The sequence below is a fragment of the Euleptes europaea genome, chromosome 6 (genome assembly GCF_029931775.1).
Source record: "Euleptes europaea isolate rEulEur1 chromosome 6, rEulEur1.hap1, whole genome shotgun sequence".
Classification (NCBI taxonomy): domain Eukaryota; kingdom Metazoa; phylum Chordata; class Lepidosauria; order Squamata; family Sphaerodactylidae; genus Euleptes; species Euleptes europaea.
In genome coordinates this window covers 27,418,874-27,443,174 of record NC_079317.1, presented here as the reverse complement: position 1 = coordinate 27,443,174, position 24,301 = coordinate 27,418,874, and the positions used below count along the sequence as shown (strand labels likewise).

The 24,301-nt window shown below is 43.1% G+C and overlaps 1 protein-coding gene across 1 annotated transcript in view; it reads left to right on the top strand.

The window, feature by feature from the left end:
• Positions 1-24,301, top strand: part of SPATA7 (spermatogenesis associated 7) — a gene marked incomplete at its 5' end in the record, with an annotated part of 49,020 nt that overhangs the window by 16,462 nt on the left and 8,257 nt on the right. Inside the window, 2 exons of the mRNA XM_056851838.1 lie at positions 18,040-18,518; positions 20,963-21,029. Of these exons, the coding sequence (XP_056707816.1) occupies positions 18,040-18,518; positions 20,963-21,029 (546 nt within the window). The remainder of the gene's footprint in view (positions 1-18,039; positions 18,519-20,962; positions 21,030-24,301) is intronic.

The following is a 24,301-nucleotide window of genomic DNA, read 5'->3' as shown; positions in this document are numbered from 1 at the left end:
TATTTCTGGTCCCAAGCAATCTGGATAAGGGATACTCAACCTGTATTGCCTTTTGGGGCTTGCATATGGCTTCTGGGAGAAGTGGGAGGAAGGAAATTGTTACTTTGAAAAGTCTTGGCAAACAGGTGAGGTGCCAGAAGATTGGAGCTTGACTTCTATACCAGGAAAAGTGTTCGAACAAATCATCAGTCAGTCAGTCCTTGAGCATTTAGAAAGGATGGATCTGATCACTAAGAGCCAGCATGGGTTTCTCAAGAATAAGTCATGTCAGACTAATCTTATCTCCTTTTTTGAGAAAGTTACTACCTTGCTGGATCAGGGGAATGCTGTAGACATAGTTTATCTAGATTTCAGTAAGGCTTTTGATAAGGTTCCACATAGTATTCTAGTTGACAAATTGGGAAAATGTGGGTTAGATCCTATTATTGTTAGATGGATCTGCAACTGGTTGACAGATCATACCCAAAGAGTGCTAGTTAATGGTTCCTCATCCACTTGGAGAGAAGTGACTAGTGGAGTTCCTCAGAAATCTGTGCTGGGCCCTGTGTTGTTCAACATCTTTATAAATGATTTGGATGAAGGAATAGAGGAGATGCTTATTAAATTTGCAGATGATACTAAATTGGGAGGGGTAGCAAATATGGTAGAAGACAGAGCCAAGATGCAGGATGATCTTGACAGGCTGGAGAAATGGGCTAGAACTAATAAAATGCACTTCAACAAAGACATATGTAAAGTTCTGCATTTAGGTAGGAAAAATCAAATGCATAATTATAGGATGGGGGAGACTTGTTTGAACAGTAGTGTGTGTGAAAAGGATCTTGGGGTCTTAGTAGACCAAACACTGAACATGAGTCAGCAGTGTGATGCTGTAACTAAAAAGGCAAATGCAGTCTTGGGCTGCATCAACAGAAGTATAGTGTCCAGATCACACGAAGTGATGGTATCGCTTTACTCTGCTCTGGTTAGACCTCAACTAGAGTACTGTGTTCAGTTTTGGGCACCACAATTTAAGAAAGATGTAGACAAGCTGGAACGTGTCCAGAGAAGGGCATTAAAGATGGTGAGGGGTCTGGAGACCAAGTCCTATGAGGAAAGGTTGAAAGAGCTGGGTATGTTTAGCCTGAAGAGGAGAAGACTGAGAGGGGATATGATAACTATGTTCAAGTACTTGAAGGGCTATCATATAGAGGAGGGTGCCGAGTTGTTTTCTGTTGCTCAAGAAGGTCGGACCAGAACCAACAGGTTGAAATTAAATCAAAAGAGTTTCCGTCTAGACATTAGGAAGAATTTTCTAACAGTTAGAGCGGTTCCTCAGTGGAACAGGCTTCCTTGGTAGTTGGTAAGCTCTCCTTCCCTGGAAGTTTTTAAGAAGAGGTTAGATGGCCATCTGTCAGCAATGCTGATTCTGTGACCTTAGGCAGTTGATGAGAGGGAGGGCATCTTGGCCATCTTCTGGTCACTAGGGGTGTGGAGGGGGGAGGTAGTTGTGAATTTCCTGCATTGTGCAGGGGGTTGGACTTGATGGCCCTGATGGTCCCTTCCAACTCTATGATTCTATGATTCTAGATGAACTATCTGAGCATTGACTGACCATATGGGGAGGAATAGCGGGTATGAATATGCTAACCATGCCCCTCCCTCCATATGATTGCCAAGTCATCTGCACAAGTGGGAGTGTACATACTGATACCCCAGGTTGTGGTGATGGCTGTGAACTTGGAAGGCTTTAAGAGGGGAGTGGACATGTTCATGGAGGAGAGGGCTATCCATGGCTACTAGTAAAAATGAGTACTAGTCATGATGCGTACCTATTCTCTCCAGGATCAGAGGAGCATGCCTATTATATTACGTGCTGTGGAACACAGGTAGGATAATGCTGCTGCAGTCAACTTGTTTGTGGGCTTCCTAGAGGCACCTGGTTGGCCACTGTGTGGACAGACTGCTGGACTTGATGGGCCTTAGTCTGATACAGCATGGCTTTTCTTATGTTATGTTCTTATACTTCCTCTATGTGTTCGCTCCATGTAGACAACTGCGATCATGTGGAGGTGAGGGTTGGCCAGCTCTCTCATGCCTGCTCTTCCTCCCCCCACGGTCAGTCAATATGTGAACAGATTGTCTGTATGAGTCCCTTGTCTCTGCCCTGTGTAGTTCGGTCTGTACAGTGGATTAATAAATGATAAATAAATTAATACAGCACATTAATAAATGAGAAAGATTTGCAGTATAATCCTAAACAAAGTTACATTTTCCTAAGCCTATTGAGTTCTGTGAACTAAGAAGGGTATAACTCTGCTTAGAATTGCACTGTTAAAATTAATGCTTGACTGTCCATCTGTGCAAGTTAAAATTAGTTAGCTTTGGTTGGATAGTGTCCTTCATTATGAAGACAATATGAATGAAAAACGTGTTGTCGTTCTTGTTCATGAGCCTTGTATGAACTTTATGAATAATAACAATAATTTATGAAGAACAATATTATTTTCATAGCAATGAGAGAGAATTGACAGGATTCATTTTGGGTTAAAAATACACACGGGGTATATCTTGCATCCAGCTGCTGTATAATGGTGGCCATTAGCTGGTAGATTCTTGCATGACTACTTTGTAGCTGACAGGGTGAGTGATGAGACTGTTAGATTGCCGGATAATAACCGTGCTTTGCATTGTTGTGTGACAAGTGGTGGCGGTGGACATACGATATGCAGAAATTTTTTTTGTTTTGCTTTGAAGAAAAAGGGAAGGGCTTGTCAAATTAACGGTATCTTTTACACACTGTTTTCTTTCACCAAGGTTGTTGTTGCATCTTTCTTAGCCCTTAGATGAAATTTCTCTGCAACTCTCACTAACAGGCTACCAGGAGGACTATGTGAATTTATGAGATTTGCGATATACTGGGTTATTATGAGACCTTTGTGAGAACTAGAACATTAATAACTTTTTCTGTTCAACCCAATGGAGGTAGAACAAAACAGTAAATGCCATTTCAAAGGCAGGACTGTGTGTTTACTTGGAAGGGAGACCACCAAGGAAGACTCTGCAGAGGAAGGCAATGGCAAATCACCTCTGCTTCTCACTTGCCTTGAAAGCCCCTTGCTGGGGTTGCCATACATCAGCTGTGACTTGATGGCACTTTACACACACAAGCTCATTAGGTTAAAAGCACGATTGCTCATAGGCATGTTGTTTGGAAGGCTGGGCTCACATTGTTAGTTCTTAATTTTCTTCTCTGCTAAGCTCTAAAGGTCTTGCTCATGTGGCTTATGTCTGTCTTAAACCTATTAATTACTGCCTAGAAAAGGAACGTTTGGCTCCTAAGTGTTTTGTGCTGATTGTAGAGAGTTGGCAAAAACACAAAGAGCTAGAATATTGCTTTCACTTGGATGGGATTAGGCCACATGGCTCTGAAGCTGTTTTAATCAGCAAGTCTCCCAGTGTTGAGAAAACAACTCTTCAGGCCTACCCATTCTTCACAAAGGGTCTGACTGTTTAAAGGGTCAGACAAGTTGCTCTGTTGCATGGATGTCTTCCACAATGTTTTCTTTCCCATTTTACCCAGAGCTGCCCCATGAAACTATAGTCTCAAACTGAAGAACATGGAAAGAGGAGGGAGGGGATAATATTATCTCTTTCTCTGCAGTCTGTTTTCCCCCCATATCAAAATCCCACTTTTCCTTTGCCTGTCTTTGCCTTGTGGGAGGGAAAAGGAGCAAATCTGTGTCATGTACAGTTTGACTCACAGTCAGAACAAAGAGGGTTGCTTGCCTACAAGTAGTCAGTCTTGGACTTGGCCTGGGGGTAGGGATCAGTGCAGTGCTATGAGACCTTGAAGGAAGAGTCCTCAGCTCAGTAGTGTATGTGTTTCCACTCAAAGGATGTCAGGTAGTGCAGTTAGGAATGATGTTCACCCAAGATCTTGAAGAGCTGCTGCTAGGCTGAGTAATAAATACTAGGCTAGCTGGTGCGAAGCAACTTATGTTCATATTTATCTGTTTTGGATGCTTTAAAAATAGGTTGTCCTGTCTTGAGGCAGGGCGCTGGATTAGAGGGGCGGTGGCTCAGTGGTAGAGCATCTGCTTGGCATGCAGAAGGTCCCAGGTTCAGTCACCGGCATATCCAGTTAAAGGGACTAGGTAAGTAGGTGATGTGAAAGACCTCTACCTGAGACCCTGGAGAGCCACAGCCGGTCTGAGTAAACAATACTGACTTTGATGGACCAAGGGTCTGATTCAGTATAAGGTGGCTTCATGTGTTCATGTGTAGATGACTCAGGCCTTTCCAAATCTGAGATCACCGTTATTCCATGGCATGTTTTGAGGTTAATTGCTGGTTAGATCTTTTGAAAAATATGCACGATGCAGAGCTGAGCCCCATTGGTTTCAGTGAATCAGCACAAAGGACAGTGTGCTCCATACTACTCTAATGAGGTGAAGATACATTTAAGAGGGGAGTCAAGGAGTCAGGCCAGGTGCCTTGGAGAAAGGCATGATACCCCCTGACTAGCAGATTGGTTGGAGAAAGACAGAATAGATGCAAATAGGCTTGGAGCCAAGAGTTTTGCTAGGAGGCTTCTTGTGTCAGTTGGGTTCCCTAACGCTTTTAGGCCTGTGGGCACCTTCGGAATTTTATTTATTTGCAAAATATATACCCGCCTTTCTGCCCTCTTCAGGGCCACCAAAGTCGCTAACGGATTAAAAATATACACAATAAAAACATCTCTTTAAAAACATTAACACCAAGTAAAACACACAATTAAAACCAAGTTGCAATAAAATATACACACATAAAAGTGAGAATTAAAATATAGGGAAGGAAGGAGGGATCACTGAAGGAACACCAGACAAAACAAAAATATCTTCACCTGCTGGTGGAAGATGGCAGCAGAAAGATACAGGCGAGTCTGTCTGGGAAGAGAGTTCCAGAGTCCTGCAACTGAGAAGGCTCTCTCCAGGGTTGCCACCCATCTAAGGTGGGGTGGGGGCACCCAAAGCAGGACCTTGGAATATGACTGAGTAGGTTTGTAAGGGAGTAGGTGGTCCTTCAGCTATTCTGTTCCCAAGCCATATTGGGTTTTAAAGGTCAACGCGTTACCTTGAATTGTGCACAGAAACAGCTCAGGAGCCTGTGTAGTTGGGCCAGGACTTCAGTGATATGGTCCCTACGATGCACTCCTATCAACATCCTCCCGTAGAATTCTGCACCAATTGAAGTTTCTGAACATTTTTCAAGGGCAACCCCATGTAGAGCGCATTTTCTTGGTATTTTCTTTCTTTGTTTGTCTTTCTTCCTTCCTTCCCTCCCTTCCCCCCCCCCCCGAAGGTGCTGGAGCACTGCGTGAGGAAGCCAAGCTTTTCTCAAAACCAGGGAAGGAAGTGCTTGACTTGCTGGTGATGCACCTGGGTGGCTGAGGGAGGGGGTAGAGATGCTGGGACAGGAAGTAAATTGCAGTGTTTTACTTCCTGCCTCGACATTGGATGAATAAATGTGGTTTGTCCTATAGCTTTCCAGCCAGCTGTGGCTGCAATTGTTGTTTTTCATTTCTAGTTTCACTCCTACATTTTAAATTATTCCATCTATTGATCACTTAATGATAATCGTACATGTTATGTGTGTATGTGCCTAAATACTGGTTTTTTAATCGTTTATTGATTTGTTATCCCCTAGATCTGCATCTAACCATTAGGAATAATGGATAACTATCTTAAGTGTATATATTAAAATGCCATGTCAGGAGGAATTGTAAAGGAGCACTAAGTTTATGCTGCCAGAAAGAATAACATAAGCAGTTTTGGCATGTTTATTTATCATGTGTAACTGTGAGATCTGAGTTGTGCTTTTGTTCAATTTGTATTATAACAGTAAAAAAAAGTTAAATCTCTTTTTAAAGAAGTTTTTGTACACTTTTAAGTAGATGTGCTGGGGTGCAATTACTTACTGCATGGCATTGATCTTCTTTATAAGGCTGTTTCTTGGCTGTTGCAGCCAGGAAGTAGATGATAACAAATCTTAATAACCAAACAATAGACAGAGAGGTGGTAAAATGAGCACAATTTATAAATCTGTACTATATAAATCCCTTTTACTGTTATGAGCCACCAGTGATGAACGAATAGGCTATTCAGGGCTTCGTTGCTTTCATCTTTTGGTACTTTGTCTTTTATTCACAGATAAATACCTTTTCCTAAATAGCTCTGACAAAATCATACAAATTAGTCCATCTCTGCATCGACTTATCCACTTGACTTCTTTTTTTTAATGTATTCATTGGCACTGTTTCCTCCTGTGTAGCGATGAGCCTTGTATCTGTGTTCCCTCATCTTCCACGGTGCCTTGAGTTTGCATGTATTACGATCATTATTATTGAATAGTGCAGTGATGTCCAATATCCAGCTATGCGTGCTATACACATAAGGCTAGATAGGATCCCTGGGCTGTCCATTCAATATCTCAGCATTGACATACATCAGCAAGGGCATTTTCAGACAGATTCTCTAGTGTTAATCAGCAAATGAAGTATTGTTTTCATTGGGAGGGAAAAAAACACTTTGATTGAGTGGTCTCTGGGAAGCTTGCCCCCTGCTGTTTGTCCCTGTATCTGATATTCAGAGATAGTATATCTCTGAACATGGAGGTTCCATTTAGCCATTGCGGCTAATAGCTACTTGTCATTCACCATGCATTTCAGAATGTTTTGCTGCAACTGGTATAGCTGTATAGTGCTACGGCAGTAGCACGCTATTTACATTTATTTATTTGTTGCATTCCTATCTTGCCTTTCTTCCATGGAAATTAAGGTGGCACGCACAGAGGTCCTAGGAAAACTGCAGGACTCAGACTTGCTTAGCTTCAGGCAATTCTATGGTATCCTGTGCCTTCAAACAGTGCCCTGGGACACAATACATAATGGTTTAGAGCAGTGGGACTCCACAGCTCATGGAGAGCTACACTCTCAATTTCCATCAACCAAAAGAACCACATTTGCTTCCACCCCTAGCATAATGCCTGCACCTCATGGAGGCTCATAGCTTACCCATTCCTTGGGCAGTAGCAGTTTCAAGGTGGGAACCAATCATCAACCAGAAGCACCACTGAGCAAGGCCCTTGGCCACTTTCCTGCAACATGGTACAGGTGCCATATTGAAGAATTGTTGTGGTATGCTGACAGCCATAGGCTACCCTAGGCAAGGTGTTCAGGACGAGCTAGTGTGCAAGGATGGAACACTGCTGTATAGCCAGAGACAAAAGGGCTCTCCTGGCCTCCATTTTGTGTGCCATGCTTCAGAGCCGACTGGGCAAAGTCCAGGCTTGTTTACATGTTTCCCCTTGGGAGAACATCTGGAGTTCCTTGAAACACCAAGGGACAAATAACAGGCCTCTTCAGCATTTCTTTAGCTCTCCTGCAGCAGATAAGACACACTTTTCTAAATCTTCTCAGGAACAGAACTCCATTCAGAGAATCAGGATGGACACATGCAATCTCATCAAGTTGCTACCCCTTCCTCTTGCAAAATAGAGTCTCCCCAGCTAATTCCCCAACCAAAAGGAGAGACTATCTAATTAGGGTAACAGAATGGTGCTCAGAAGAGCCACAGGTGGCATGTCAAAGAGCCACATGTGCTATCCTAGCCACTGAGTATCACTGGTTTAGAGGATTCTTGCTGCTTTCATTACACTGAATCTATGCCAGACAGAAAAGAAAGACAGCTAATTTTCAGCAGCATGAAGAGCAGAGTCGTTTACAAATGCAAATGGCAATTACTTCAAATAGGTATTTAGCTTAATCAAAGGACGTTTAGACACATCACTTTCACATAATGCTAATATATTAAACACTCCCCCCCCCCAAAAAAAAAACCAGGAACCCTAATCTATAAAATCCTCACATGTATCAGTGAGCTGTAAATGAGGACCCTCTGGAACCATCACCTGCACAACAGATTGTAGACGTGATCAACTCTGACAAGGTTAGTGCATTTTTAAGAGTGATGGGGAAAAGGAGGAGATCAGTCCTCTGAAATTTACATTCCACATCACACCATACCTTCTGAGTATGAACTTACGTTGTCAGACCACTGTGAAAAATAAACGGGAAGGCCCATCAATATCGGATACTGTTTTCTGATAAAACTCTAGTAACAAACCTTTCATCCATCTTTCTGGTAAATGATCCACAAGAACTTGCATCATTGTTTAATTTGGGATTTTAAAATATATATGGAAATAGTGAGCCACAAGTGCACGATTGTTTCACAGCATGACAAATGATGTTACACTTTGAGTTAGCAGCAAATCAGTCTTTTAACTTCTCTTTTTGTAATGCCGGCATTCAAAAAGCAACCTAATTACGTTGGCAAAACGACAGCTGTGCCCTTTGCCTGTTGCAATTCATCAGGTTAAGCAAGTGTTACAAACTTCTGTTCGATAAAACATATCCTATTTGTGCAGATTGCGATTTTTTCCCCGTTAAGACTGTATCAGGAGGCTGAGCAGAGAGTCAAAGCTAGGAAGTTCTGTGGTTTGTTTTGTACTGTCAGGGTTATTCAATAGCGTTTCCCCAGCTTGTGGGGATCTGTGTGAAAGATAAACACATTTCTATTGAAGGTTAGCTGTTGAGTTGAGTATCTTTCATCTGGTTTCATACTTCGGTATGGATTAGGAGCCATAGAAAGATTCCCCAAGGAACAAAATGTGTCGCCTCGTTTCCAGTTTAGGATTTTCTGTAAATCTTAAATGACTTTCTCCATTTCAAAGTCAGTCAAAGTCTTCAAGAGTGCTGACTTCCCAGTTTTGTGTTGCAGGCAACTCTCCTGATGTCTTCCCATTGTGGGACAATCTGTTCTTCAGGTGGATGTGTGGAAATCAGCCATCTCAAGGTCAAAATACTGCCAGGCAAACATATAACAAGAAAGAAAAGACTGTATCCCCCCTCCCTGAAACACACACATGGTCTCTGAAGTCTTTAATATCCATGCAAAAATGCAGTTCTAAGTAGAATCACATACTTCTTCATCCAGTGAAGTCAGTGGGCTCAGAAGGGTGTAACTCTGTTTAGGACTGCAGTGTATTAGCCATCATAGCTAAACAGAATCTCTGTTTTCGGCACCAGTATAATTCTGGATGCTGAGATGCATCAGAAAGGGTAGGCCAGGGGTCCACAAAGTGGTGCCCATAATACTATGGCGCCCACCGACACCTTTTCTGGTGCCTGCCAAGTGTTTTTAGGAAGTGGGCGGGGCCAGGTAGGGCTTTTGCCCAGCAAGGCTTCTGACTGACTATTGGAGATTTGATTGACTGTGCAGATTTTTTAAAATGTTGCTTTGGCAGCAGCTGCCACCACAGCACAAGCACCTGCCCTGTGTTACTGAAGTTAAGCCTCGGCAATCATTTTGTGGCTGGCCTCACCCTCGTGCGGCCGCCATTTTGCAGCAGCCCTTTTGTTGCTGCGCCCACCATGCCGTGTCAGAATTCCAAATGTGCCCGCAGGCTCAAAAAGGTTGGGGACCCTGGGGTAGGCTTTGAGCTCTACTTGTGGGTCCTTTGAGGCATCTGCTGGACTACATAGACCATTCATCTGATACACCAGGGTTCTTCTTAGGTTCAAACTATAATGTTAACGATTTGTCTAAAAGTCACTTGTGCAAGTAGACAGCTCAGAATGTGTTAGATTTTTCTTTGAGTGATGGGTTGTTTTGGTGTAAGAAACTAACCTCTTTCATTCTTGGGTATTGTGAGCAGTAGTACGCTTGTTATTTCTGGTAGATGGAAATCATTTTTTTTTTTTTAGAGAACGGTGTAAGGTAGTAAGCAATGGTATATATTAGAAACACTCCAGGCATTCTTCCATGTGTAATAGTGAGGAGAGGGCCCAGGTTGTTATCAGTTAAGACAACAATCCTGAGGTGATATTCCCTGAATCTGAATTGTCTACTCTATCCTGATGATGCAGTTCTCCTGTCCGCACAAGAATTGGTTTGAAAAGGTCTTTGCAAACTTTTTCTGAGTACTGCTCTAGGGAAGGTCTTAAAATAAACCATCATAAATCTAAGGTTATGATCTTCACTAAGAGGAGAAAAATACCTCTTTCTCGCTGGGTATTAGATGGTTTTGAGGTTGACCAAGTCAAGGAGTTTGTTTACCTTGGCATTCTGTTTTCCCATAACCTAAATTGGAATGCCCATCAAAAAGCAGTGTCCAACAAAGTTAAACCTGGTGTTGGTGCTATTGTCAACTTTTTTCACACCAAAGGTGGCAAATATATTCCAGGGGCTATTCAGGTTTTTAACCTGAAAATTACCCCAATTATCCTCTTTGGTGTTGCCATCTGGATAACAGTCATCAATGAATCTATAGATCGTCCACTGCTTCAGTTCTTACGAAAACTCCTAAATGCCCCTCGATGTGTTGCTGGCGTTACTCTTCATTCTGAGTTTGGCCAAATGTCACTTGAAGCTAGGGCGTGGTTGGCCGCCTTTAAACTCCACCTTAAACTGTGCTTTAGCACTGAGGGGTTCCTAGCTTCTCTGAAGCATGACCCTTTCAAATCCTCATGGCAAAAAATCTTAGATGAGAAACTGGCGTTGTTGGGCTTCTCGCAGGATATGTTATCAGATCTTGGGAAAACTGAAGCTTTTGCCAAGATTAAAAGGCGCATTGAAGAGCTCGATTATAACAGCACTACTTTTCGTGCTCGTCGCGTCTGTTCATCCCAGTTCTTCGGAATACCCCCTCCACGTGGTCTGCCTGCCTATACATATTATCTGACAACTCCTTGTCTCTGTAGAGCTTTTTGCTTGGCTAGATTGAATGCTAACCCTTCTATGGTAATGCAGGGCAGAATTCTGAATATACCATACTCAGACAGGATCTGCCCTTGCTCTTCTGGCTCTATTGACTCATTAGCCCTTTTGGAATGCCGCTTTTACGAGGAACTTCGATCACACTATATTTCCCCCCTTTTAATATACAAATCCAATGCCTCTGTGACTGACATAATGCCTTTTTTACCAAGGCTACATTGTCAATGGCAAGATTTGTTTCAATCCTTATATCCCTCCAACACTAGATATATGCTGCTCAAGATCAATTGATCAAGGAGCTTCTAAGGGATAAAAGGAAAGGAATCTGAATTGTAACTGCTGCCTTTAGATGTCACGATAAACCATAGCTTGTTTAAATCAAGGGTTGCCAACCTTTTTTTTTTTAAGAGAGCTACTTCTGAGTAAAGAAAAATATCCCGAGCTACTACTCCCTCACCCCATGGAATTTTCTCAGGTTTTGTTTTGTCCTAGAAACAGAAGGTGGACTAGGAAGCTCACCTCAAGTAAAGCTATTTGCTAAGCAGCATAGTGAAAATCTTACGACATAAAAGCTTTTTTTATTATTTTTTAAGCCTAAAGCAGACCACCAAGGAAGGCTCTGCAGAGGAAGGCAACGGCAAACCACCTCTGCTTCTCATTTGCCTTGAAAGCCCCTTGCTGGGGTCTCCTTGAATCGACACACATTTCCTAGTTTTAGCGATCCAGAGATGTGGCATTTTCCAATAACATTTTGTTTTTAAAAACCCTGATTTTAACATGACTGTTTTCCCTATAATTTTTCCTGTTTATTAAGGAGTGAATAACTGATTGGGAACTTACGATTAAGGGTCTAAACTACAGAAAGGAGAAGTGCTTAAGACTTTTTGCACCAACTGATTTTTCACACCCTCTACCACTAAGGCTGTTTACTCCTCAACTGCATTTAGTTTTGAGTTTGAAGCCAAAATGTGAGGGGGGGATCAGTAATAGTGGGCATTAGCAGTGAAGAATTGTGGGCCAGGAAAAGGTCATACAGCTCTCACCTGCCAGTTCTTTCATCCAGGTTGGGACCCTTGAGCTTTTTTGTGATATCTAATTCCATCCTTGATCTATATTGGTTTGCAGATTTAATATTCACAACTATGGACTTTATTTCTGTTCTCCAACTTCACTGGGCTGTTTGTGCTTTTAGAAAAACAGAAACAGTTTCCAGAATTGTGACAGCTCAGAGGTAAAATGTGAGCCTCATCTCAGCTCTGACGAAGCAATCTAAAGAGATGGGGGAAATGAACCAGAGCTTTCAAAGGCATTTGAAAGTAGCTAACTTTTCAGTTGAAACCAAGCTAGAAGTTCTAGTATGGTATGAAACTGCCTCATCTGCATTTTGATGGCATGCCTTTCAGGCTACCTGTGTTTTATCTCATGAAATGAAAGAATCTGAAGATCAGAGGAGGCAGAAGGGAACAGAGTAGGAGGAAGAGGACAAAGGAATGACATTTCTTCAGTAGTGGAATCTGAGTTCTTGGGCTGGTTTTTATTATTTATTTATTTAAAACATTTATATCTTGCCTTTCCCCAATGGCTCAAGGCAGCATACAATACATACTTGAAAACATCAGGTAACAGTAAAACCACAATTTCCCCTTCCCAACCTAATAAAATGCCTACGATTTACACTCCACTAAAAGCGCTGGCAGATTGAACAGCCTTACGAAAATGTGCTAAGGGTGGTGGCCTCCTCGGGGAACCTATTCCATAAAGTGGGAGCAGCCACAGATAAATCGCAATCCCTTGTGAAGAAGAAGGCAAGCCCAGACCTGTCACAAAACAAAAGCAAGCAACCCACTTCAGGGAGCAGAGTTAAAGTGCCGCTTTCCTTCCATTGATGTCAGTCTCTTTGTATCAGGGAAAAAAAAGTCTCAGTCGAGACCAGAAGGGGTCATTTTATCTTATGCTTCAGACACCAAAACGACATTGATGGCTGGCTAGATGTTGTGTTCACTACCCAGATTGTCTTCCCACACCCAGGCCATATCATTTATTTTACTAGCTTTAATATAATTCGCCACATGAGTCAGAGCCCTTGCCCGGTGAGTTTCCTCACCAGCAGATGGCAGTGCTCATAGGCATGGAAAATTCGCTGTCTGACAACTTCAAACAGTATGGCAAGCTGTACTTAACAATGTGGCTGGCCAGTGGGAAAACTCACCACACCAATGCCAGTCCCTTGGTGAGTATAATATATAGACTAAATCTAAGAGAACCTTTCCTCTGAATTTTTTAATTGAATGGGTAGCTACCAAGGGGGGATGTGGAATGGTATAGTATAGCCTGATCTCGTCACATCTTGAATGCTAAGCTGGGTTGGTGCTTGGAAGGGAGACCTCCAAGGGAGACTGTCCTGAAACCAGCAGATAACGAGGGCTGCAGGCAAAAAGCATACTCAGTAAGCATAGTTATGTCAGAGTCCAAGGCATCAACACAAGTGTGGGCTGTGCAAGTGGTGAGTCAGGGTCAGTCAGTCCAAGAAGTCAGGATACCAAGAGTCCAAAATACAGCAGAGATAACACAGCTGATGCACAGGGTGGTTGCAGTGAGTTTGCTCACACAACAGCCAAGTCTAATTTACTGCTTAAATAGGGCCTTATCTTGCTGGGATAGCAGAGGCAGCTGTTGCTAATTAGGCTGTTCTGGCATTCCAAGTCAGGTGGCATGCATCAGCCTTGCTCTGCCTCATGGCTGCTGTCAGGGAGTGATCTATGCTGGGCTTGCAGTTGGCCACTCCATCGTCTTCCTTGCATTTTTAGTCAAAGCTGTCTTCTCAATTGCTCCAGAGGCATTGGCGAGCCCTCCGGTGACACCAGTCGTTGCTGAGCCTCAGGCACAGCTGGAGTCTCTGAGCTGGAAGGCTGCAGACACAGTGAGACCTCTTCTGCCTGCAGCTGTTCCTCTGTTCTCTGACTGAATCCCTCTATTTCGTCTGAGGAGGTCTCAGTAGGTTGACCTGTGACAAAGGGCGAAAACGCATGGTTGCTTTAGCCTCATTTATTCCCTGTTTCAGCCAGGATTCAGTCAGGATTGAACGCATGCGTTTCGCCGAACGTGCGTTCGGTCCTGGCTGAATCCTGGCTGAAACAGGGAATAAAGGAGGCTAAAGCGACCATGCGTTTTCGCCCAAAGACTCTGCAGAGGAAGGCAGTAGCAAACCACCTCTGCATAATCACTCCACCAGGGGTCGCGACTTGGCTGCGACTTGACAGCACTTTACACATACACATTTAAAAAGGGGTGGGTGGGTTTGGTCAGATCAAAGCCATAGCCATGGAGGCCATAATGTCACCTGTGTAATCATCACAATGCCCAGTGGAAATGCAGGTTCGAACGGGATATAAGAAGTGTGCAGGGCCTTTCCAAATGCACTGACATCAGAGAATAACCTATGGTTGGTACGCTAGGCCTGCGAAGATCTTGCCAGTAGAGTGGGCCAGCAGTCTACATATCTAAACTGCACTGAAACTCTGTTCTCGGTCCCCACCATTAGAGATATCCTGTACATTCAGAATAACAGCATGATAAAAAGTTTCCTAATTCCACTTCAGAGTGCAGATGGGGGATTGCATGTTCTGACATTGCCAGAAGTAATAAAGAAAAAAAAGGACTGTACACTGAAAATTAGCATAGCCCAAGAGAGAGCTGAGCTTGGACTTTTTTCCACAATATGCTTATTTTGTGCATTCAGGGAACTTTTTTTTTCTAATGGGAGAGGATTAAAAAAATGCAGTCTCTCTACCTGCATTGTAGATAGTACAGTCCAGGGGTGAAAAGACATCTGCAGAACGCCTTGTCTAATCTCCAGAGCCTCTGTCACATAATTTGGAAATAAGCCTTTGCACGACTCCTAGTATAGTTCACATTCTTAGACACGGACTTGATGTCATTTTTTTTAAAGCTCTGCAGAAAGCTATTATTTGGAGCAGATGCAGCTCAATAATAATTTACAGGTTTTGCATGCAGAAACTCTCAAGTATGATCCCTGCTCAGGGCCGTAACTAGGTGGGGGGCGAGGAGGGCAGCCACTGCCCCTGCGGCATGCAGAGAGGGCGGCAGAACTGCCTCCCCTACCCAGACCACTCCTCCTGTAGGAGAGACAGTTCTGCTGCCCTCTCTGCATGCCACGGGGGGGCAGCTGCCCTCGCCGCTGCCCCCCCCCCAGGTTACAGCCCTGTCCCTGCTATCTCCAGTAGCAGATGCTGGGAAAGCATCTGCCTGAGCCCTTGGAAGGCTTCTGCCAGTCAGAGCAGGCAATGTTGAGCTAAATAAGTGATAGTGTCAAGAAGCTGGTCCTTTAAGCAGTTCCTTGTTCAAAACAAACAGTTCAGGCTGAGGCCTAAAAAGGTGGAAATCTCTCTTTCACTGAAATTTAGCAAGCTGTTTGCAACTTCAGAGACTTAGATAAGGGAGATGGGTGGAGAAACCCAGGTGCCGTCCATACCACTGAGCATAACAGTTCAAGGAGAGGAAAGATGGAGAGTACATTCCATCTAGTTTACGCCTGAGATCATCTAGCGCACTGGTTCCCAACCAGGGGTCCGTGGACCCCCAGGGGTCCGCGAGAACTAAATTAAGGTCCGCGAAACAAAGTTATAAACCCATAATAAATTAATATTTTCAATTAAAAGTTCTCTATTATAAAATATATATTCAAATATTATTCTAAGTTTAATGTTTAACTAACAGTTATGATTAAAGTTTATTTTCAAATTCTCGGAATTTTTATTTTGAACCTTGGGGTCCCTGCACCAAACAAAAAAGTTCTAGTGGTCCCTGGTCAAAAAAAGGTTGGGAACCACTGATCTAGTGGGAGAGAGGTCTTGCTAAGGGGACTTGGCATAGCTGCAGAACGCCTCGTCTACTTGGCAAGTTCCTATGACCACTAAGCCTCCCAATATTGGTACATCATTGATGCCCACACATCTCCAGCTTTGTCAGGATATCTCTGCATTACATTGTCTTAGGGACTTAGTTCCTAGATAGTTTCTGGATAGTACTGTAAAGCTTTTATAGACGGATGGAGGTGAAGGAAAAGAAGCAGTAGGTCCATACCCTTATCAGAGCAGGACCAAGAAACATCATCATCTTTCCTGCTACCCATTTACTTAACAGCAGTTGCATCTGATTTGTATTCTAACAAGGACTTTCATTATACTGCTTGCTAACAAGCATGTTTGCTGTTGCTGCCCTAATGTAGTGGTTCAGCTCCAAATTGTGCTGTAGTCGTGAAATTAAGTTGCCTCTTGTGGAACGCCACCAAAGAACAGTTGATTTCCACCCCAGTAACTGTATTAACACTCTTTGCTCACCACTGACATATAAACCATTTCAACATGTTCTCAATTGACTAGTCAATTTGTTTGTGGGATTTCTGGAGAAATAAATGGAGATGTAATATGAGAAAAATACGAGCAATTTTTTTCTGGAATAAAAAATAAATTTTCATACTAGCGCTGCAGCATAACAAAGATCAGAAAAAACATTTTCTGTGGGTTGACAATATAAAAACTGTGCATTTACTGAAGCAGATTATTGGCATATGGATTAATGGCACGGTTATTGTAAGCCCTAAGTGCAATGTATCATCGTCATCTTATATTTTAATAGCAAAGTTGGTCAAATCTGAAGATACTTAAATCTGATGATTGAAGCCGTGAATGGGCAAGACAGATCTTTCTACAAACCTAAACAACACCCTAGGTTTGCAGAAAAATGTGAACTCTAAAAAAATACATTGGGGGATTTGAAAACCCCCAAAATGATAAAGGAGGACCTGTAGCTTTAAGAAACAGATTCCCTCAGTTGTTGTTGCTAGCCAACTACCGTATTCCAGGCTTGGAGTTTCTGTGAGTGAAATACAGGAAAAGGGGACAGGCCCTTTCCAGGGCTGTTCTGGCCTTTGTGGGAGGACTCATCCATGCCAGGCCTGGGAGTATGGTTGCCAGCTCCAGGTTGGGAAATTCTTGGAGATTTGGGGGGGGGGTGAAGTCTAGGGAGGGCAGAATTGGGGCGGGGGCTCAGCCAGATATAATAGCATAGATTCCACCTCCAAAGCAGCCATTTTCTCCAGGGATACAGATCTCTGTTGTCTGGAGATCAGTTGTAATTCTGGGAGATCTCCAGGGCTGGTAACTCTAGGCCTGACAGCAACCACTGGGTGAAGATGGCACCCAATTTGCTTGGCTCAGCTAGACCTAGCTGCTTGCTACTGTTCAACAACAGGAACCCTATGGAAGGCAGTGTGGTGTAACAGTTAGAATTTCAGAGTAATGTCTGGGGGACCCAGGTTCAAATGCCCATCTTGCTGTGAAAGCACACTGGGTGATTTCGGGCCAGTCACATAGTTTCATCCCAACTGACCTCACAGGGTTTTTGTGAAGATTATAAGGAGAAGAGATGAATAATGTAAGCTGCTTTGGTCTCCAATGTGGAGAAAGGGGTATGCATGAAGTAATTAATTAATAAGTATAGCTGAAGATGGGAAGCAGATAAAAGGTAGGTTGGTGAATTGCTGAGAAAGAGAGAATGAGGCAGGGAAAGGGGAGAGGATTTGGGGGTTGCCAGGGGAGGGAAAGAGGAAATAGTGTGGGGAGAAAGATACAGGATAAAATGAGGTGCCACCCCACAAATACTTGAGAGTTCCCTACCATGCAAGAGTGCCTGGTGGCCAGCACCATACAATTGAGCCACAGTTTTCCTTGGTATAGGCTGATGTGGGGTGAGAGGGAAAGCTTAAGACAGGAGGGCAGATAAAGCTAGGTTGACTGTTGGGTGGGAAGGAGATACGGTTGCCAACTCCAGGTTAGGAAATTTGTGGAGGTTTGGGGGGTGGAGTCTGGGGAGGGTGGGATTTGAGGAGGGGAGGGACCTATAATGCCATAGGTATAATGCCATAGATTCCACTATTAATTTTTATCCTAGGAACAAACTTTCCGAGTATCAGAAATGGCAGGGAGGGGGACAAGGAAGATCCTGTAATCGTTGCACCCACAGATCATGGTATCAAACCCATGGAAACCGACATGCAATTTTATATATTAAACGAATTTTGATCTTTCCTTTTTACATCTGCCCAACCTCTATTTTTTCACAAGCATAATTTGCTTACTGCTTTTTAAATCGTATATTTTAATAAAAAGATGCAGCACTGTTACTGTGGAACTTCATTGCTTGTGTGTTTTTTTTTTAGAACCAGGAATCATTGGAAGCAGAAAGCAACACGGAGCTCCCCTGTGCACCAAACAAACAGAAGTATGTGTCCGGTTCCTTGGCTCCAGAGAGGCACATCACAGACTTCCCTGATACTGAAAAATATGCCAGAAAAACTACTCCAAAAGATTCCAATATCTCAGTCTCGCGCTCAAGTATAAGTACAACAAGTCTGCAAAGATTGCACTCCAGAGTCTCCTGCTGTTCTTCCTCTGACAGCATCGTGAACTGTTATCCTCGTAAGGCCCCAAAGGCTGAATCCAAAGTACAGAGCGGGGATCTCCTTGACAGACACTCAGAACGTTTTACCAAGAGCCAGCAGCCGTTCACACCACGCACTTTAAAATCAGACACCAAATCCTTCCTGTCACAGTACAGATATTATACTCCAGCCAAACGGAAAAGCAAAGACACTCCAGTACAGCATGTGGAAGTGGAAACGCAGACTGACATAAGCAGGTGAGGAAACTTCTTCATGAGGTCAAGGGCATTCATTTTGGGATCTTTCTTATGGTTCATCCTGCATCTGATTGCTGATTTGCACAGTCTAAATTACAGCGGCATACATGTACCCTTCCCCCATAATTTAATATGTGCACCTAGGATGTTTTGGAGGACTTTGATTCATAGGGTAGTATGCCACATGCATATTTCTTCGCTTGAGCAGCCAGTTTCCATGATCCTTACATCTTTGAGATACAAGGATCATCAAAAATCAAACTGGGTCAAATCAAAAATCAGCATACATGTACCCCTCCCCCATAATTTAATATGTGCACCTAGGATGTTTTGGAGGACTTTGATTCATAGGGTAGTATGCCACATGTATATTTCTTCGCTTGAGCAGCCAGTTTCCATGATCCTTACATCTTCTTTGAGATACAAGGATCATCAAAAATCAAACTGGGTCCACCCAAATTAGAACTTCACATCAAACAAGTGGGAACAAGAGGGGTCGTTACCCCACTGCACGTACATATTTCCGTGAGATCTAGGCCTAACGTGGTTCTAATTGGGATATATTCGTCCTGTTAGTATTAAATAATATTTACAGTGCTTTGAAGTCAAATTGTATTTTTTCTTACACCATTGGAAGAGAGGTTGCCATTTGCAGTTCTCCTTCTGAGTAACTAAGATGACCCAGTTTTTGTTATGTAGCGTGGGCAATACACGAAGAAAGGAGACGGCATTCCAACAGCAACGCTTTATTAAGAACAGGCAGAACAGAACTAAGTACTGTGATCGGACCCCTGCTTTTATGCTTGCTTGGCCGCCTGCGCACCCCCCCCCCCCAAGTCCATGATTGGGGAAGATAACCCCAGTAGCCAATAGGAACATAGAGTTCAGGAGCCCGGGAATTGTTTCCCTTGAAACCATTCAGTAGGAATTGTTTCCCTTGAAACCATTCAGTAGGAATTGTTTCCCTTGAAACCATTCAGTACATTTGTACATACTCAACAGTTTTACCCAAGTAGTAGAAAAGGGCAAGAGTCCAGAAAGTTCATACCCTACCAGAAAATATTTTTGTTAGTCTTTAAGGTGCTACTGGACTCTTGCCTTTTTCTACTACTGCAGACAGACTAACACGGCTACCCACTGAGTTTTACCCAAGATCACTTTGTGAGTTTGTCAACAAGGGTGACTCCTATTCTCTGAGGTTCCCAGGCCGGCATGCTAACTTCAGATCCCCCTTGGCTCTTACATTGGCATGCATACTTAATGGGCTAGATCCTACCAGCTTTTCTGCTGATGCAAGAAGTCCCTTTATGACCCTCCACTCCGGCTATGCTAGGAATCATGATATGAGGGGCGAGGAGGCAGTGAAGAGGGAAATAGGGCAAGATGGCCCTTCCTCTTTCTTGTGCCAGTAGAAAAGCTGGCTGGATTTATCTCGGGGTGAGTTAACTCAAACAAGTAGAATGGATTTGGATTTACACAGGTAGAAATAATTCCCAAATATAGCCTTTTAAAAAAAATATCCAGTGTTCATTTTTTAAGATTGTGGGTAAAAGAAGTTTCTTGGAACAGGGAACTAATATTGTGTATGTTCAGGTGGGTATTTCTGCTGTTAACTGCCATGGACCTTAACTGATAGTCACTAAGCATTGCTGTAACACATCCTCTGTGTAATACTTGGTACTTAGTTATATAAATGGTAAACATTCACTGTTTCGGTATTTTATTCATTTCTATTGACATTAATCGGAGAACACACATGAACACATGAAGCTGCCTTATACTGAATCAGACCCTTGGTCCATCAAAGTCAGCAGTTCTCCAGGGTCTCAGGCAGAGGTCTTTCACGTCACCTATTTGCCTAGTCCCTTTAAATGGAGATGCCAGGGATTGAACCTGGGATCTTCTGCATGCAAAGCAGATGCTCTGCCACTGAGCCACAGCCCCTCCACACAGTACCAGTGCCTGGAGACAGTGAGCCTACAAATAGGAAGTGATTGTCATTGTAAGGTTATTTCCAGTGTGCGCACATATGCACTCATGTCTGTTTCCTCCAAAGGTAATACTGACTCTTGACAGCCAGATGGGTTGTTGAATGGCCACAGCGCCAAGTTAATACTAGCAGTTCCAAATGTTGGAATTTGCTTGCAAGTTGAGGAACCCTCTAGTTCCAGTGCATTTAATGCCATGCAAGAAGCTGGTTGTGGTCATATGGCGAGAGCTAAACCAATGGTTTAGATTTATTTAGAACACTGGTATCACACAAAGAAGGGAGCACCAGGTGTTGCCTTGGGTGTCTAAAAGGGTTAGAATGCCCATGAGATTTTCTAGAAGTTAAAATGGTGCAATAGTCTATTGGACTGTGGATTCTGAGAGACCTGTCTGTATCTTTTTTTAAAAATTGGTGTAGTTTTGATCTGTCTGTATCTTTTTTTTAATATGTGTAGTTTTCAACTTCAATCTGAAGAATTCGTAAAACGAGATGTGGCTGACTTTCAGAAGGTGATAAAGGAGGTAACTCAAATGATATGTTTAGATGTTTTGCATCCAACGAGACACATGTAGCAGGCCCTCCCTGAGGGCAGTTAATTTTTTTACTTGATTTATGTCCCGCAATATTCCTCAGTAGGGATCCTAAGTGGCTTACAGTGCTCTCCTCTCCTCCATTTTATCCTCACTGCAACTACATTAGGCTGAGAGGAAGTGACTGGCCCGAGGTCACCCAGCAAGCTTCCATGGCAGAGTGAGGATTCAAACTCAGGTCTCCCAGATCCTAGACTCGCATTCCAACCACTGCACCATACTGGCTCACTGGATACATATTCACTCTTTGACAGGGAGCTGTTTGGTAGATGTTACAGCAATAGCACACAAGCCTCTTTCCTGTGGTGCCGCTGTAGCATTTAAGGGCCGAGCACAAGATGGGCAATGCTCAGGTCCTCCCCCACGTTTGTCTCCTGACCAGGACCAGGACAACTGCGGAGAGGGAAAAGATCCGTGCAATTGCCACCATAGTGCCATGTCTTTAAACATTACAGCAGCACCATGGGATGAAGCTACAGTTAGGTAAAATGCTAATGTGTCATATTTCTCTACACTTGTGTTAAGCTTAAGCAATGCTGGATCTATCTGGTCTATCTGGTCAGGCATCCTGTTTCCCACAAGTGGCCAGCCAGATGCCCCAGAGGACCGACCTACAAGCAGGGCTTGGAGGCCAAAACCTTCCTGATGTTCTTGTCACACGGCCATAGCTAATAGCCGCTGAAGGACATGTCTTCCATTCCTCTACTTCATCTAAACTAGTGTCCTTGAAGTCAATAAATTAATGCTTCATTACGTGAAGAAATACATCCTTTTGTTTGTCCTGAATCTATTTCATGGGTTACTCCTAAGTTCTCATTTTGTGGAAGAGGTTGAAAAGTTTTCTCCACCCCATGTATAATTTTATAAACCTGTATAACAACCCCTCCCCTTAGTCTGCACTCACAAGCACCAAACTCTTGTGCCTTTCCTCATAGGGAAAGGTGTTCTAACATCCTGATTGTACTAGTTTCCCTTAGCAAACATGGGGGAAATACTCATGGAAGTCTGCAGATCTCATAATGCAAATTTTCTTTTTTTTTTCTTCCCTTTTTTGGTTTAAACTAAAGACTAACAACACAGGGTAAACAAGACAGGAAACGAAAGACAGTAAAAACTATTTTCCTAGCTACTGCACACAGAGCAAAGCTACTAGTGTGCCTTCCCCGGCAAGGCAGGAACGAAAAGTGGAAGCTGAGGGCTTTCCCGCCAGAGAGACAGAAAGTTTAGATTAGGTCCTGCCTCCCCAAGCAAAAGGGCGGGAAAACCCAAGCTTGCAAGATGCCCTTCCCTCAGAGCGGGAATGCAAATTTTCTGTGCAATAATATTACTGCTGTTGTTTGAATAGAAATTTGACATATTCTGTTCATTGCATGGGGCCATAACACAGCTAGGTTGCATACTACAGAGTCTTACAGAAATCAACATAATACAAAGTCACTGGATTGAAGCGTGTAACATTTTCATATAGGAAAAATTGAACTGGAGCTTGTTTTCATGTCTAAAATCTCTAGATTTTCAGGGAGAGGTTGAAAGTTACCTCTGGATTTTCAGTACATTTTAGAAGTTAGCCTGCACAACCAGTAGAATTTCTGACATGTAGTTATGGTGATGGGGGATGCTTTACCTCTTAGGTTTCTGCCCTAATGTGGAAGGCACAGAGTTTGTCAGCCAAAAGTTAGCAACCTGAGATAGAAGCCACAATCCAACTCAGTGTTGGGTGCTCTAACAATTCAATCATCAGGAGAGTTACATTCTTCTAAGTTTATTGAAGAGTCTATTAAAAAGATTTATCCATTTACATGAGTAAGCTTTACTCGTTTTGGTGGAGAGCACTTAACAGTGCAAGATTGTGAGTTCAATTTTTTTTCAGAATCTGGTTTTTCATACATTCTCAGATTGCAGAGCGCTAATTTCTTTATTTTAGTTTTAAATAGACTTCCTGCCCTTCTGCTTGAAAAGGCTTTTAAGGTGCTCCAGTACAATTTAAAAACCATGTATGATGACAAGCAGTTAAAAACAAGCATCAAAAATATGAATTCTCCATAATTCTTTTAGTCTTATCTGTGACATTTTGCCCAATATATATTTCCACACAGCACAGATTGTAAAATCATCACATGCGAGGGAAATGAACACATTAAAAAGACATGTTCACTGTCATTTATAATTTACGTATGTGGGACCAAGAAGCCTGCAGTTGGGTGCTTCCTGTTGTTTGTTCAGATCTTTAACATTACACTTTTGTCTTCTATAATGCACACGTGTGTGTATAAATGTGTGTAACCAACTTCACACATATACAGTGTGGTAATACTTGTCACAGAAATGTTATCATTGTTTAAAACAATGACTTTCTTCTGAGCAACCTGAAGGGGCAGCCACGTAACCACGAATACAATCCTTCTACGTGGAAAGGAATCCAGATAGAGTTCTGCTGAGGTCACCTCTCCCTCACCCACACATGCTGTTGGGTTGATGCTCCCAGCCTTTTCCACTCCTCTGCTTCACAAATAGTGACTGAGCAGCCTGCTTCTCTCTAGGTCCCCAGTGTTTGGATGTGTGTGTGCATGTGTCGGTGCTGTCAAGTCACAGCTGACTTGACCTTGTCGGGTTTTCAAGGCAAGAGCCGTTCGGAGGTGGTCTGCCATTGCCTGCCTCCGCATAGGCTGAGACAGTTCTGAGAGAACTGTGACTGGCCCAAGGTAACCCAGCAGGCTTCATGTAGAGGAGTGGGGAATGAAACCTGGTTCTCCCGATTAGAGTCTGCCACTCTTAACTACTACACCATGCTGGCTCTCGTGTCTGGCAAGCCTATACTCTTTTTTTAAAGCAAAGAAATAGTTTTATTAAAATGTTTTGTAATATACCGTCGATGGACCAGCTTGTGTGCTGTGGGCTACAAAGAGGCATACTGGGGGAGAAAATGCATGGTCGCTTTAGCCTCCTTTATTCCCTGTTTCAGCCAGGATCAAACGCACATTCGGCGAAACGCATGTGTTCAATCCTGGCTGAATCCTGGCTGAAACAGGGAATAAAGGAGGCTAAAACGACCATGCGTTTTCGCCCTGTGAGACCACTGTCTGTGAAGTGCAGGAATCCCTCATGTGTTTGGTTTGAGCATTTTTGCAGTAGTCCCAGCACAGAAGCAGAAGTTAACATGGGCAGGAGGAGGGAGGTTCTTAACAGAGTACAAATCCTCCCAC